The sequence below is a fragment of the Microcaecilia unicolor genome, chromosome 1 (genome assembly GCF_901765095.1).
Source record: "Microcaecilia unicolor chromosome 1, aMicUni1.1, whole genome shotgun sequence".
NCBI lineage: Eukaryota > Metazoa > Chordata > Amphibia > Gymnophiona > Siphonopidae > Microcaecilia > Microcaecilia unicolor.
The window spans coordinates 251728941-251746158 of NC_044031.1; the positions used below are offsets into that span (position 1 = coordinate 251728941).

Genomic DNA, 17218 nt, shown 5'->3' on the forward strand with positions numbered 1-17218 from the left:
TGATATGATTTGATATGAAAGGCCTTTCAACTGTTTTGTATAATCCTGTGTGGGTTTTCAGTCAGTTTTCTATAGTATTTGTTGTCTGAGAGCTATCTGTATCCTTCAGTGTATTTTTGTGTGTCCATAATCACTACAGAGCCTCCTTTGTCTGCAGGTTTGACAACATTTTGGCTATTTTGTAGGTTTCTAATGTTAGCTGTTTCTTGTGGAGAGAGGTTGTACAGAATTATCTTTTGTTTGCTGGAAAGTTGTGATTTCACTCTGTATGAAACTTTCTGTGTAGTTCTCTAATTTATTGTTTTGTCCATTGTGGAATGAAATACGTGTTCGTTTAAAATTGTATACCAGTCTGTTGGAAATTTCTCTTTTGTGGAAATGCACTTTCAAGCGGAGTTCTCTAAAGAATTCTTCTAGGTCTGTGTACATTTGAATTTCATCTAGTTTGCTGGAAGGACAATGAAAGTCCTTAGACAGTACAGAGAAAGTATTTAGCTTAGTAGGGTTTAAAAAAGGTTTGGATAATTTCCTAAAAAAAAAAAAGTCCGTAAGCCATTATTAAGATGGACTTGGAAAAATCCACTGCTTATTTCTAGAATAAGCAGCATAAAATCTATTTTACTGTTTTGGGAACTTGCCAGGTACTTGTGAACTGGATACTGGGCTTGATAGACCTTGGATCTGTCCCAGTATGGCAATGCTTATGTCCTTATCTCATGCTGTGATAATTGGTAGTTGGAGAGTTTTACTATCCCCATTTGATTTGCATTTCCGTTAGTGTGATCAGTGGGAGATTGCCTGCTGGTCATCTGCTGATTTTCAGGATCTTCTGGTTTGTTTGAATTCTGATTCTCATATACTTCAGATGAATTGGAAAGTAAGCTTTTTTTCTTTCTTATAGACAGCAATGTATTGGTTTTTTGCTTGAATTTCTTGCATGTCCTCCTTCAGTTGGCTCATAAGCTAGGGATTTAGTTCCTGCATGTTACTTATGATTTCATCTCTTTGGATTGTTATCATTTTCTTATGTTTGTAGATTTGTTGTTTAAGTTAATTTCGTAGTTTCTGATTAGTGCATTTGCAGAGTTTGTCTGCATAGTCAGAATTGTAAGTTGTAGGTAAAGAATTTTTGATCTTGAGTCTTTTGGCAATGATATTTTTTTTGCATATTGTCAGAAAGTAAGGGTGACTGTTCAGTTTTGTTTTCTTTTTCTGCAAATTTGCTCATTTGCTTTCTCATACGGCTGAATTTGGTATCTTGAGTACAGTGGTGCGGTAGCCGTGTTAGTCCACTTTTAAAGGTAATAAATAGAAATAAAACAAAACGTAGAAATGAAAATGATACCTTTTTTATTGGACTAGCTTAATACTTTTGGATGCATTTGAGAACTAGGATATTTTTTTTAAACTTCAGTTCCAGTGCTATGGAATAGTTTTCCATTGAAAATTATGCAAAAAAAAAAAAAAAGGCTGGCATAATTGTGAACAGTTTTAGGCTTTCTTTGGGTCACTAAAAAATATGAATTCTGATCCTTAAGTTGTTAGGTATGTATTGAGCTGCTGCAACTAGTTTTCTGTGAAATTTTTAGTGGCTGTTATTCACTGTGTTTGTATTTATCATTATTTATGCTCATTTTAATTAGATATGTCTGTGTGTGTTATGATTTGTTCACCGTTATAGACAGTGACAAGAATGGCAAATATAAAGTAAACTGGAGACCTGCTTAGGAGGTGGGAGTGAGCTGGAGGCACTTGCAGTGGAATTGTGTGCTTTTTGAGGTTAGGTTGGCAACCCTTTTTTGGAATGAAAGATATAATTTTGTCCATCTTTTTAAGAAATGTCGTAAAATTGCTTTGGAGGTGTTGGTGCTGCAAGAGTCAGAGAGTTAACCAAAAGAACAGTTGTTCTAAACAAGAACTAGAATACTGTAGTAATTATAATAGATCTTGCAGTTAGAACATGAGGGGATAGTTCAGATGTGTTACAGCTCTATTTCATTTTATTTACTCCTTAACATATAGGGTAATAACATGCATTATGGTAATATTTAACATCTCTTTGACCTCATGTGCACTTTTCTTTAAATGTCACCTTATTTTCTGACTCCTCTTACTCTCTTATCTATCTATATGTTCCATCTTTGCTTATACCCTACACTGTCAATTAAAATGTTCTATTACGCATTGTGTTGGTATTGTAAATAGTATACTATCCTGCTTATAATCGAAAGAGAGAAACGCCTATATTGCGACCCAATTCGGGAGATGGGCATCTTTCTCCCGTGGGCGCCCAAATCGGTATAATCGAAAGCCGATTTTGGGCGTTTCCAACTGCAATCCGTCGCGGAAATGGGTAAAGTTGATGGGGGTATGTCGGAGGCGTGGTGAAGGCAGAACTGGGGCGTGGTTATCGGCCAAGGAGAGATGGGCGTCTTTAGCTGATAATTGAAAAAAAAGGCATTTTTACCGCAATTTTGGGTCACTTTTTTTGGACCCTTTTTTTTCAAGAACAAGTCCAAAAAAAGTGCTCCAACTGACCAGATGACCACTGGAGGGAATCGGGGATGAGCTCCCCGGACTCCCCCAGTGGTCACTAACCCCCTCCCACCAAAAAAAACCCACTTTAAAAACTTTTTTTCCAGCCTCTATGCCAGCCTCAAATGCAGTACCCACCTCCATGACAGCAGAATGTGTTCTATCCTGTGACAGCCTTTCCCTGGTTCTGATGTGGCTCTCGGGTGAGTGTGACACCTTTTCTTTTATGCGCACTGCAGAGTCACATCAGCAATGCATTGTGGTGGGTGTAGGGTATTGGGCTCCGTGATTCCACTAGCTTGTGGCAAATGCTCACGATGTTGGTAGTTGGTAGGCTCTACTCCCATGGTGCTTTTCCCCCTGATTACTGGGTCAGAGTGTGCCCTGTTTTGTTTCCGGTAGTCCATGAGGTAGTGGACATTTTTGTAAGACAGTTTTAGATCCCTTTCACGTGTTAGCCATGTTACAGAACTTAGTTCTTACCTTGAATGTGGCTGAAAGAGGGCATTGTACATCATTCTGCCAGCTCTGACCTACTGCTAATCTCAGTACCAGGGAGACTCGTTGCCAGTGGGGCACAACCTCTGATCTGCAGTTAACTGTAAGCATGCTTATTCCAGTAAAGGATGTTTTCGGAGAGATTGGTCTTCAGGTGTCAACTGGTGTGCCAATGTTATATAGCAGCAACAAGTCCTAGAGGTCTGCATGTATGCAGGTCCCTGGAGCACTTTTAGTGAGTACCGCAGTGCACTTCAGCCAGGTGGACCCAGGCCCATCCCCCCTTCCTGTAACACTTGTGCTGGTAAATGGGAGGCCTTCAAAACCCACTGTACCCACATGTAGGTGCCCCCTTCACCCCTAAGAGCTATGGTAGTGTTGTACATTTGTGGGTAGTGGGTTTTGGGGGAGGGGGGTTGGGTGCTCAGCACCCATGGTAAGGGAGCTATGCATGTGGGAGCATTGTCTGAAGTCCACCACACTGACCTCTAGGGTGCCCAGTTGGTGTCCTGGCATGTCAGGGGGGCGAGTGTACTACGAATTGTGGCCCCTCCCACGACCAAATGGCTCGGATTAGGACGTTTTTGAGCTGGGCGTTTTTAGTTTCCATTATCGCTAAAAAAAACAAACGCCCAGCTGAAAAACGTCCATTTTTTTGAAAATACGGTCTGTCCCCCCTCTTCACGTACCCGTTTTCGGACATAGACGCCCATGGAGATAGGCGTTCGCATTCGATTATGCCCCTCCACGCCGTACTTTGTATTGTTATTTGAATGTTTTTATTGGTGTAATTATATCACCCTAATGCATGTTAATATTCCATACAACAGTAATGAAAGGAAAGCACAGAATGCTAAATAACCCATCACTATGAAAATGGAATAAAGTAGTTTGTGGTGAACACTGCAAGCTGTGTTTATTCCTGCAAAAATACCTCTAGCAAAATGCTGGCATTTTTCCTTCCCAGGAACATTGAGACACAAAGCCGCACCCCAGTGCTCCTAGGCCACTTCTTAAAGGGGCTGGTGGTAGTAATTCCCCATGCCCCTTCCCAAGATGATCCCCTAACCCTACAGAGATTACTGATTTCTTGTAAAAGCTTAGTGGTGCTAGCCACTTGGAAGGAGATCAGTCATTTGCCGAGTCCAAGGCTGTACAGCAGGGGTTCCCAAAGCTGTCCTGTGTGAACCCCAGCCAGTCAGGTTTTCAGGATATCCAGAATGCATATACAGGAGTTAGACTTGCATGCAATGCTTCCTTGGATGCAAATCTATCTCATGCATATTCATTGAGTGCCCCTTTAAGTAACCACTATTTCAACCTTATAATCAAAATTATTCGTTTTTTTAAATTAATTTTTCATATGCTATTAACACATTTTATCAAGTTTTATCATGAGTAATATCAACTCTTATTTCCCTCTACACTATTAAAATTCATACACTCATTCATACTATACCTATACGCAATTCCACACTACATTTGAAATAGTGGTTACTTAAAGGGGCACTTAGTAAATATTTGGTAACCTCTAAAATTTAGTCGATCTCATTTAGTAGTATATTATACATATACATTGTGGATATCCTGAAAACCTGACTTGGGAGGCTCCCCCAGGACAGGTTTGGGAACCCCTGCTGTACACTAATGAGGGGAAGGTTAAGTGTGGCTGATATATCTTTGTACAGCAATGAATTCTGCATAGTGGAAGCCTTAAGACAAATTTCACCGTACAAACTGAGAGGTAGAATAGAGATCATGTTGGGCCCTCTGCTTCTTAAATGTCTGAAATATACTAGTCAATATTCAACCATCAGGGGTCAACAGTTCTTTAAATATTGACTGCCACCGGCTAAATTAGGCCCAGATATTCAATGTCAGGTCATGTCCAGGCACTGGCGTTGAATATCTGGTGGACCTGGAAATTATGCAAGTGCCAGCCAATATTCACTGCTGGTACCTGCATTGCTAATTGGGCAAAGATAGTACTACTTTGTGTGTAGTCCTATTTGCTTGGTTAGGTATGTGAGCTCCAGCACTGTATATCACTGGTGCCCACATATCTTCTGGCTCCGCCCTGACTCCATCCTGGACCACTCTGGCACCGCCTAGGTTGCCTCAGGGAGGTCAGAGCCAATATTCAGTGGCACTACCTGGTTAAATGCCGCTGAATATTAGCAGACGGCCTGCTCAGCATGGCTTCAACAGGTCAGGATCCTCTCCTGACTGGTTAAACTATGCTGAATATCAACTTCATAATTTCTAAGACCTGTGTTTGTTAAAATTTGGAGGTGATGATGGTCTTTGGCTGAAAAATTTGTATTATCAAAGATTCTCTCCTTAATTACCAACAAAATTCAAAACATTCTTATTATGTGTAGTCAAATATTTTTTTTTGTTACATTTGTACCCTGTGCTTTCCCACTCATGGCAGGCTCAATGTGGCTTACATATTGTATACAGGTACTTATTTGTACCTGGGGCAATGGAGGGTTAAGTATCTTGCCCAGAATCACAAGGAGCTGCGTGTGGCTGAAGTGGGAATCAAACTCAGTTCCTCAGGACCAAAGTCGACCACCCTAACCACTAGGCCACTCTTCCATACAGAGTATGATCATAATTTATTTTTGGGGGGAAGCCTTAGAAACCCATTCTCACTTTTAGTATGTAAAGGGACATCAAGGGTAGTCATGTCTCTGAAAGAATAAAACCTCCCTGTTTGAATCATTAAAACTCTGGTGATACTGAAAAGACAAAAGTGCGAGAGAGCCATTTGGATCTGAGACATAAGTACGCAAGTACATAACTACATAAGTATTGCCATACTGGGACAGACCGAAGGTCCATCAAGCATCAAGACACCTTGAAACAGCCATAGGTGAAACTTTAGCCACAGTCGGTGGGGTCTACAGCATGACATTCTAAGCACTTCTTTTTGGAAAGTTAAGTTTTTGATTTATTCAATTAGTCACAGTGAATGTGGGTTGACCAATAAACTAGTATTACACCGAGTTTTGATGATTCATATGGGGAGGTTTTTTCTGCCAGTGATGTGACTACCCTTGAAGTCCCTCTACATACTAAAAGTGAGGGTGGGGTTTTGAGGCTTTTCCCCCCCACAATGATTATACTCTGTGGTTTATATATTAAAACTACACATAATAAGAATGTTTTGAATTTTTTTGATAATTAAGGAGAGGATCTTTGATACTGAATAATAATCTCTTCTGTCCTCTGTTATATATATATATTTTTGAAAAATTTGCATTGACACAAATGTAAAGTGAGCTCGGAGCCCAAACCTTTTCAGCTGAGTGACTTTTGAGCATCTACATCAGGCTTGTCCAACCTTTTTCTATTGGGACTACATTTTATGTTTTGTAACATTTGGAGAGCCAAAGCATGCACCAATGTATTTTGCCACATGTTTTCTCAAATAGTGGCAAAATATGATGGTGCATTGTCTGCAACTTTCACCCGGTCTCATTCATGTAACTCTCTCCCCAGCTTTCACCCAATTTAGCTCTTGCTCATGTAAGCCCCCCCCCCCCCCAGCTTTCACCCAGACTCTCTCGCTCATGCAACCCATCCCTCCCAGTCTTTTCCTGCATTTGGCTTTAGGTGCAGAAGAAACAGTGAGATTAAAATGTTAGGAGAAGTGATCTAGGGGTCCTTTTACCAAGCTGTGGGAAAAAGGGCCCTGTGCTAGTGACGGGGGCTGTTTTTCTCGTGCGCCAGGGCCCTTTTTACTGCAGCAGGTAAAAGGCCCCCAGACAAACATAGCCATATGGTAAGAGAACTGTTACCGCATGGCCATGAGGTGGGGAACCCTTACCACCACCCATTGAGGTGATGATAAGGGCTTCCGTGGTAACCCGGCGGTAACTGGGCAGCATGCAGTGATGCCTGATTACCATTGGGTTACTGCCAAGCAAGCCATTTCTGGGAATTTCTTTTTCCCCCGGAAATGGTGCACTCTTGGGGCAGAACTACCACCAGCGGCTGTGTTGGACTGACGGTAGTCCTGATTTATTATTATTATTATATTTATTGCTCTTGTATCCCACATTTTCCCACCTATTTGCAGGCTCAGTGTGGCTTACAAAGATCTGTTATGGCATCGACATTACAGGGTAATAGATACAATTGGTGTTACATAGAGATCAAGGATGTCATAAAAGAATTAGCAAACAGTAATAGAAAGACGTTCAGTAATCCCGTGTTGGGCTTACCGATGCTTGGTAAAAGACCCCCCTTAGTAATTATGCAGGGGTTCTTAACCCGGTCCTCAGGACACACTAAGCCAGTCTGGTTGTCAAGATATCCAGCAAAAAAATATACATGAGAGATTTGCATTCAGTGAAGGCAGTGCTTGCAAATTTATCTCCTGCATATTCATTGTGGGTATCCTGAAAACCTGACTGGCTGGGTGTATTTATTTATTTAAAAATGTCTATTCTGCCTACATACTAAGCGGATTATAAATAACATACAATACAAATGCAGTCTTCAGATACTATGACATCTCCCACAAGGCAGAAACCTTAACAAAACATGTTAACATAAAAATGAATGTTCAAGTGTTATCTAAACTGACTCACACCACGACATAATCGTAGAGTTCCTCGCAAGTTATTCCACAACAGTGGTCCCGCTATGGGAGGAGCTGCCGCATGTGTTTCTGCATATCTGGTTTGTGCCAGTCTCTCAGTAGAAAGCCTCATTGCTGTTTCAGATCTGGTTGGTAAACTGCCAAAGCCTGTTGGAAATACCAAGGTGCGATTGCATATAAAACCAGATTGAATTATTGACAAACTTTTGTATTGCACTCGACGTACTATCGGCAACCAATGCAGTTGTTTCAACAATGGAGTAGTGTGTTTAAACCTCAAAGCCGAGGACTGGCTTGAGACCTACTGAGTTAGAGCAATGGGCAGAGGAACAGGGAGGCCAGAGTTCAAATTCTGCTGCTGCCAATACTCCTTATGATCTTGAGCAAGCTACTTTATCTTCCATTGCTGCATAAACTCACTTAGAATACAAGCTCCCTTGTACCTGAATACTTCTCACCACTGCATAACACTGTCTGTGATTAGTTGCCCTATAAAAATGATACATATTATTATTATTATAACTAGGATGTGTACATGGCAGTGACTGGTTGAAAGCGAGCACTGTGAATGTTTTTTTTAAATGTTTATTTAAAACCAAGTGTCTGCTTCTCTTCCTTAATTTGTAATTAGTGGTATCTGTCTACCAGTGTAACTAAATTATGCTGGGTTTTCTTTGTTTGCGTGCTCCAGAGCTAGACCTGTCATTACCATGGATGTCTCCATCTTCCTACCTCCATCTATCAACATCACAGCTCCCCAGTGCCATGACGGTGTACAACAAGTGAACTGCCTCAATGTTACTGCCTGCTTTCGGTTTAATGGCAAGCATGTTCCTGGAGAAATAGGTAATGCGCATGCAGCCTACTTATGGGACTGACAAAGTCCTGTCTTCTCTGACATCTTTTTCTTCATTCTGTGATATCTCTCTGCCTCTTACAGAAAGACACAAAGAATGAGTATCTTTTTATTTGTATGCGTGTTAATGTATACATAAAGGTTTGCTAAAGGATTGATGCCTCATTCTAACCTTTATGAAGCACACTGATGGGTTTTAGCTGCAAATCCATGCCGAAACGTGTTCTTGCAATGGCAGTGGTAACATGGTTCTTTAAAGAAAAATCAAAAACACAGGAGCAAAAATAGCAAAAACCTGAATCAAAACCAATCATTTTTGCTAAGTCACTTCAAGGGAGCTTATGGCTGGCACTCAAGCAGGCCAAATATTAAACAAAGGAGACCTCAATTCCCCAAGGGTGCCAATAGGCAAATGTAATAACCCCAACTAGGAGTCTGTTACTAACACTGGTCTCAATAGGTGCATGGAGAAGAGAGGAGGAAGAAACTCTATACAGAGAAAAACCTCTTGCTCAAAAAAAACAAACAGTGCACCACAAATGGTCCCATATTCACGTATGCAAATATAGACATGGAAATGAAGGATAATGAGTTATTTAGACACTATCCCCCTCTCCTAAAGTACATTACGAGGTGCAGTTTGTAAGTGGATGGGTTTTTTTTTTGCTGAACTGACCGTTTCTTCCTGTTCCTTAATATTTCCAGCTCAATTGGAACTAAGGCTGGAATCTAGGGTCATGAGCCTTCATTTGCAAATGTCCAGGGATTTTCCCCCAATTTTATATCCCCGCTCCTCCTACAACAGACTTAGTCTGATCAGTACAGTGCATTTAGGCGCCAAGAACTTGCACAAATGGCAAGAATACTGCTGTGGCATAGCCACAGAGGGTGGGGGAAACTGCCCCCCCCCCACACTTTATGCTCAGGCCCTCCAAAATTGTGGCACCATCCACTGGTATAGCTGTCGGTGGTCCTCAAGCTCCAGAAACTCTCTATTGCTGGCAGTCGTTGACATTCTCCATGGGTCACTGCTGCACTGCCCCCACCTCCACATACTCAGTTTTCATGCCTAATAACATATTTGCAGATGTATACCCAGTTATGCTGCTATCCTATAAAGGAAAAGGAAGTGCCTACTCTCCTTTATAGACTAGTGTTCACATAGGTGTCCTCGAAATGCCTTTTTATAGAATTGCCCTCTTTGTGTTCTTCAAACGCCACATTTTTTAATTAATTTGCATTGTTATCAAAGTAAGAGTGAGATAACAAGTCACTCAAATTATGTCCACATTTAAGGGTAAAAATAGGGACCCACTAAAAAACATAATGTCACTGTAAAATATCCTGGTGTTTTCTAATAGTCTGTTGAATCAACTGAGACTTCAGCTTGAATGGTAAAACACAAAAAAGGCCCATTTTAGATTGCTTATGGAGAGGGGGAATTGAGACATCCACATCAGTATTCACTCAGTTTCTCTAGTATTTTACAAAAGGCTCCACTAAACACAGAACCTTTTGTAAAATACCAATATTGGCACTGGCAAATATGTGTATTTTCCCAGCATGTACAGGGGCAACAGCGATTACAGCAAAATTTTGATGGGAAGGCATTTAAGGATAAGGAGATCCACGAGAAAACTCTAAAAGAAAAGCCACAAGCATAATATACTTCAACCAAATTTCCAAGTTCTTTTTCATATTGATGAAAGCCTTAAGTTGCTCTGGGACAAAGAAAACATATTTAGTCCCACCCAGCCTGACCAAACATTTACACGGGTATGCGAGAAGGAATGTTGCTCCAAGATTTCTTGTTTCTTGTTGTAACGGCAAAAACGCCTTCCTTCTGTCTTGTATAGCCCTGGTAACATCTAGATATATCCAGACTTTTTGTCCACTAATGCTTTAGAATTCTGAAAGTAAAGTTTCATTGCCAAATTTAAGTCTTTTTCAAAGACAAAACTCTTCCCCCCACCCACACACACTTCTGTGGTCTAAGGAGGACTGAGTATATAATTACTTGTTTCCTTTTTTCTTTTTCCTAATACTTTTTGCTATGTTTTGCTTTCGTGTTTCTCGACCAAATGGATACTTGTTTTATGTATTATAAAATTGCATAAATAAAAAAAATTTAAAAACTGACAGATAAAAAGAATGTGGTCTTGCAGCGATTTTCACATGTAAGTGCTGGCAATTACATATTCAGATGCCAATTTTGCAAGTTGTATCATAGTTACTGCGCTTATACCACCCAGTACTGACATCTCTCCCCCCCCCCCCCCCCGATCCCTGCTGATAGCATCAGCATCCTTCTTTATGCTTCCCACTTGGACTCCTGTCCCACCGCATCAGTACCCTTTCCCAAAACCTGGACACCCCCCCCCCCACAGCTCCTTACCAGGGGCTCTCCTTGGTGCTCTAGAGGGGAGCAGGAGTGATCTGTATATGCTCCTGTTTTGTTAAGCACCCGGCTTCAAAATGGCGCCGCTGACCCCTAATGTCAGTCTTACCGTACTACTGCTCAGGGTCTGGCTGTCAATTTAGTAGCTTGACCCCCTAGCAGTAGTACCATGAGATTATTGTTAAGGTATAGAGACACAATTTTGAACCCAGGCTCCTGAGCTAGGGGAGAGATTGGGGGTGAGGGATGGAAGGTATTGATGCTGTGGGGATGGGGGCTGTTGATGATGTCAGGTGGGGCAAAGGGGTCCTATCATCCTATACAACTGTTCCTTCAAACTGGCACCTGTGCATGCCTCAGGGCAGGCATGAAGACTGACTGGATTTTTTTTTTCTAATAGACTTGAATTCTTACTGTAAAATGGGAAGACCAAGTCTATTTGTTTGGCACACCCAAAGTATATGAAAGCCATGCCTCCGCTATGAACTCTCGTGGATCTCCACGGGTAAATAGCAACTTTCTGAAATTGCATTTATATGTGTATGATGATCTGCATGTGCAAATGCCACTAGTTACATGTGGAGATCTTCTAAAATTACCTTTAAACTATTTTAGATTCTGAAGGTTATTATACAGGTTGCAAGAGCAAATTTCTATTGCCCGCCAGGCATGTTTATAAGATCTTTTAATAAAGAGTAGGCAGATAATGACATTCAGAAAATATAATCCCAAGAATATAGAAGGAAAACTTACCAAACTTTTCCAGGACCTTGGCAATTCCACTCAGGGCTCAAACATCTCACAGCCACTAAGCTTTATGTACCCCTGGCCGAGTTGAACATCTTTAAACTAAGATAAATAAAGATTTAACTTTAACCGTTAAGAATTTGGCTGTGAAATTTAAATAAATACAGTGAAAGACCAGTGACGAAGCAAGTACATAAAGCTTAGTGGCTGTGAGATGTTTGAGCCCTGAGTAGTGCTGTTGAGGTTCTATGAAAATTTGATTCTTTTCCTTCTATATTTTTTGGATTTTGTTGAGGCGTAATATATATATCCTGAGATATTATACAGCAGTCTGTCACAAGGTTACAATTTGGAAAATCAAGCCATCAAGGTCACTTAAGGTTTAAATTCAGCTATTGTAGAATATAATGTAAGGTGAAGAAATCACCCCACAGATACATTTATCTCAGAGGGTTTGCATTGCATCTAGAATGTTCCAATAGTGTATTTTGTTCTGTGGGTTTATGATAAATTGACAATTGAAAACACCAATCAGAAAAATTAATGGAGATATCTAGAAAAGGACAGGCATTCAACGTATTCTATAAGCCATGAGGAAATGTAGGCTTATTCTATAAAGTACACCTAAATTTAGGTGTACTTTATAGAATACACCTAGGCATAATTTGTTTCGGCACCAATTTTTTAGGCGTGATATAAAGGATCTAGTCCTTAATGCAAAAGCACTCCTGCATTGTTTGCACACTCATTCCCATGTTATCAATTAGCGTTGTATTATTATTTGATAAATAGTTTGCACATGGAGTGTTAGACATACCTATAAAATGCTCATTTAAAAAAAAATGAAAAGAGGTTTTTGCATGCTATTCCTTCTATGACCAGCTGAAAAGATTCAATGTTTTCTGCTGTCTATGCCTTCAGATGTTATGTAGATAGAATGAATTGGAAATAGGTTGCAGAGATGGGAAACTGAAGATGTGACTTCTTGGCAGTTTCTCTCTTCCTGTGGAGGGAGGCTTTAGAAGTTACGCAGTGTAAAGGCCCTCCTTTGTAAATCAGGTTTTCCAATGACATCATGGGAAAGAGCTAAAAAATGCTAGTTCTGAAAGCATGAAAACTTCTGGGTAGGTTTGTGAAGTTTAATCAAAACCAGCAGCTGAATTGTGGGAGGGTTTTCAGTACAGATGGCTGGCACTTAAAAACGATGTTTTACACATACCATTTTAGTGCATAGGTTTAGTATCATTGTGATTTACATGTTTTTTTTTAAATAGATTAATTTTATTGATTTTGAGAGCTGGAATTTACAGGTACCCTGGAGCTTGTGCAGCTAATGAAGGTCTGGCTAGAAGACAATCGGTGATATAAGCATTTAATGTAGGTAGATCATCTACTTGGAGGTAAAGCCAGACACAGGCTCTAGAATTCGTAATTGTCAGTGGCCATCCAAAGGTTGTATTGTAGGATGAGGTGAATCACTCCATGCTGCTTTATGATAAGACTTCTATCGGAATGGTTAACACTTGACTGAGTGGTATAGATTGTACCTATATGAAAAGAAGTCACTTTTTAATCTCCTGTAGATATTCATGTAATGACTATCCTGCTTATAATCGAATGAGAAAAACGCCCAAGTTCCGACCTAAATCGGGAGATGGACGTTTATCTCACAAAAACGAATAAAGCGGTATAATCGAAAGCCGATTTTTGGACGTTTTCAACTGCACTCCGTCGCGGATGCGGACAAAGTTGATGGGGGCGTGTCAGAGGTGTGGCGAAGGCGGAACTGGGGCGTGGTTATCTGCCGAACAAAGATGGGCGCATTTCACCGATAATGGGAAAAAAGTATGCGTTTTTAGCTAGAATTTAGGACACTTTTCCTGGACCCTGTTTTTTCACGAATAAAGCCCCCAAAAGTGCCCTAAATGACCAGATGACCACTGGAGGGAATCGGGGAATACCTCCCCTGACTCCCCCAGTGGTCACTAACCCCCTCCCACCACAAAAAAATGATGTTTCACAACTTTTTATTTTCACCCTCAAATGTCATACCCAGCTCCCTGGCAGCAGTATGCAGGTCACTGGAGGAGTTGTTAGGGGGTGCAGTGGACTTCAGGCAGGTGGACCCAGGCCCATCCCCCCTACCTGTTACAATTGTGCTGCTTAATGCTTATTAGTCGTCCAACCCCCCCAAACCCACTGTACCCACATGTAGGTGCCCCCCTTCACCCCTTAGGGCTATAGTAATGGTGTAGACTTGTGGGCAGTGGGTTTTGAGGGGGATTTGGGGGGGGGCTCAACACACAAGGGAAGGGTGCTATGCACCTGGGAGCTCTTTTACCTGTTTTTTTGGTTTTGTAAAAGTGCCCCCTAGGGTGCCCGGTTGATGTCCTGGCATGTGAGGGGGACCAGTGCACTACGAATCCTGGCCCCTCCCACGAATAAATGTCTTGGATTTATTCGTTTTTGAGCTGGGCGCTTTCATTTTCCATTATCACTGAAAAACAAAAACGCCCAGCTCACACATTGTTGAATAAAACATGGGCGTCTATTTTTTCCCAAAATACGGTTCGGTCCACCCCTTCACGGACCCGTTCTCGGAGATAAACGCCCATGGAGATAGGCATTTTCGTTCAATTATGCCCCTCCATGTCATAACAAAACTCTGTAAGCCACATTGAGCCTGCAAATAGGTGGGAAAATGTGGGATACAAATGCAATAAATAATATTCTGAGACATTGTAATGATTGCAAATTGCTTGGTGGGGACAATTTTATAAGTGACTTGAGCATGCTGTTTTACATTATGAAGTAGGCACTTATAAAATTGTCTTGGGATATTCACACAAAAAAGGAATAGAGAATTAAACAAAAATATCATAATGCTTCTATATCACACCATGGTTCGACCATGCCTTGCATGTTGTATGCAGTTCAGGTTCCCACATCTAAAACAAAAATGTAGTGAAATTAGTAAAGATACAGAAAAGGGTGACAAAAATAATAAAGCTTCCAAGGAAAGGCTATAGCGGTTAGGGCTTTTCAGCTTGGAAAAGAGATGGCCAAGGGGAGATATGATAGAGGTCTATAAAATCCTGAGTGGAGCAGAATGGCTTAAACGTGAATTGATTGCTTGCTTTTTCAGAAAGTGTAAAGACTGGGGACACGAGGACATGAAGTGACTAAGTAATACATTTAAAACAAATAAGAAAATATATTTGTTTACACAGCACATAGTTTTTTTTATTTATTTATCAATATTTCAATCATTAAACAAGCAAAAGAATACTACTTGTACAGAAAAGTATGATAACATTAAGCATATAGCAATATTAAATAAAGCATTAAAGAAATGAAAGAAAAAGAAAACTTTTCCATTAATCATACTCGTCTACAATTAGACTCCAAGATTCCAAACAGTGGAGAATTAAGGAAATTGTAAATGCAAATTATAACCTAACGTGCCCATGGAATCCTATTATAATACGAGAGCCAAACACTAGATAGATCACCCCCCAGTGTTCCGTTTAGATGATACAAATGCTGCAAGATGGGAGGATTCATAAAAAACATATTTAACCGATCTGGAAAATTTGAATTCTCAGACCCATGAAAGTCTTTTCCTTATTTTTAAAGAATATTCTCAGTATCCACATTTTATCTGGTGCCAACACCACTGTGGCTACCAAAGTTGATGCAGTAACTAAATCTGTGTCTGAAGTTTCTAGAAACGTGGAAACATCCAACATTTGCTTATCTTGGGGTTGCTGGTTATCTACAGGTTTAGTAGGCAAATAATACACTTGCGAAAAAGGATGAATAATTTCTTCAGCAACCCCCAATATTTCCTTAATATAATTTTTTAACATTTCATGGGGGGGGGGGGGGGGGGACTGCAAATTGTTTAGGAAAATTTTAAAAAACAGAGATTATTACTCCTAGTATAATTTTCAAGCAATTCTGTTTTCCTCCTCAAATTAGACAGATCTTTTACTATATTACTTTGAAGTAACTGTATTTGTTGAAAATTTTTCTCTTGTACTTGAGTTTGTTGATTCAAAGATTTTAATCCAGCGTCTGTTTCTTTTAATTTCCCTTCTAAGATGGTCATATCTTGACTCAATGTTTGGACCTGGGGGCATAATGCTTTACCCAGGTCTGCAATTAAACACCATAAACTGTCCAGAGTTACCTCAGGAGGCTTAGAAAATGAAGTAGTAAATTGGGTGGCCAGTACCTCAGATTGCTGCTTAGAGTAGTCTCTCTCCTTACTTGTAGTTTCCATCTCCTCCGAAGCTGAAATAGCCGTTTCAGCCCTTGCTGGTAGAGTCGGTAGTTCCCAACTCCCCAGAACTCCCTCGGGATCGCAAACTGCCTCTCGTCGCTCAGCTCCAGCTGATCCCTTCACATGCAGGTCCGAGGACGCCGACATCGGGCCGCTGATTCCACGCGGCTGTGGGGGAGGGGCTCTCTCATTGGGGCTGAGAGAAACCTCCAGCCCAGAGATCAATCCGGTTCCTCCATCCACCCCAGGTTGATCCAGTGGGCTACTCTCCGACGTCGCTGGAGTCCCGGCTCGCTGCAAAAAGGTTTCAATGGAACCTATCAGAGAGGGAGGATTCTGCTGCAGAGAGGCTGCAGCAGCAGCCCGACCCCTTCTCTTCGGCATAGCGAAAAAGGTAAAATTGCAGAGAGCTTTCATGCACATCTGGTTCACACGGTGGCCATCTTGGAATCTCCATAGCACATAGTTAAGCTCAAACTTGTTGCTGGAGGAGGCGTTTGAAGCAGTTAGCGTAGCTGGATTTAAAAAAGGTTTGGAAACGTTCTTGGAGGGTAAAGTCCATAAACTGTTATTAAGGTAGATGGGAAAAGCCACTGCTTTGGATGGAGTTTGCTATAGTTTTAAATCCTTTTGCAGCGACAGTTCAAAATCATATGAGCATCAGCATCAGGTGCAAGAACTGTTTAGCCAGCGCTGAGCCTGCTAATGCAGCATAAATAGTCGCTTGTTTTTCCTATTCTCTTTCTTTTCTAAATTTCTGTGTTTACTTTATGAGTAGTTGTTTGGTACTCCAATGAGGGTTTTTGTTTAATGCCCCATCTGAAGTAATTGTAGAAGCTATTTCTGTACACTGATTTTTTTGCTTCAAAAAAGTTTTTTTTCCAATTTATTTGAATTTGAAATATATGTATAATAAAAGGCAAAAATAAAAAGTTAATGAATAATTTAAAGGTTTTGGCCACTGAAGGCAAATGATTGATTACATGCAGTAGCCTCAGGGGTTTGGAATAGCTTTGTGCTATAGGAGACCTAAGAGCCTTGCCACTGATGGATGTCTGATGCCTCCAGGTCCTTTCTCCTCTTTTTTTTAGTGATATGTTATAGTGCTCTTTGTTCCCTTGGGTATACAGCAATTTTTGTGGAGCAACACTTATTGCATTAACTTGGTGCTTTTCCTCCCCTTTTTTTCTGTTTGTTATTACTTCTTGGGATCCTGCCAGATATTTGTGGTCTGGTTTGGCCGTTTTTGGAAACAGGATGCTGAGCTAGATGGACCTTTGGTCTGAC

At 40.8% G+C, this 17218-nt stretch overlaps 1 protein-coding gene across 1 annotated transcript in view; it reads left to right on the forward strand.

The window, feature by feature from the left end:
* ITGA9 (integrin subunit alpha 9) overlaps nt 1-17218 on the forward strand; it is a 686274-nt gene that overhangs the window by 225997 nt on the left and 443059 nt on the right. The window contains exon 14 of the mRNA XM_030205631.1: nt 8337-8491. Within this exon, the coding sequence (XP_030061491.1) occupies nt 8337-8491 (155 nt within the window). The remainder of the gene's footprint in view (nt 1-8336; nt 8492-17218) is intronic.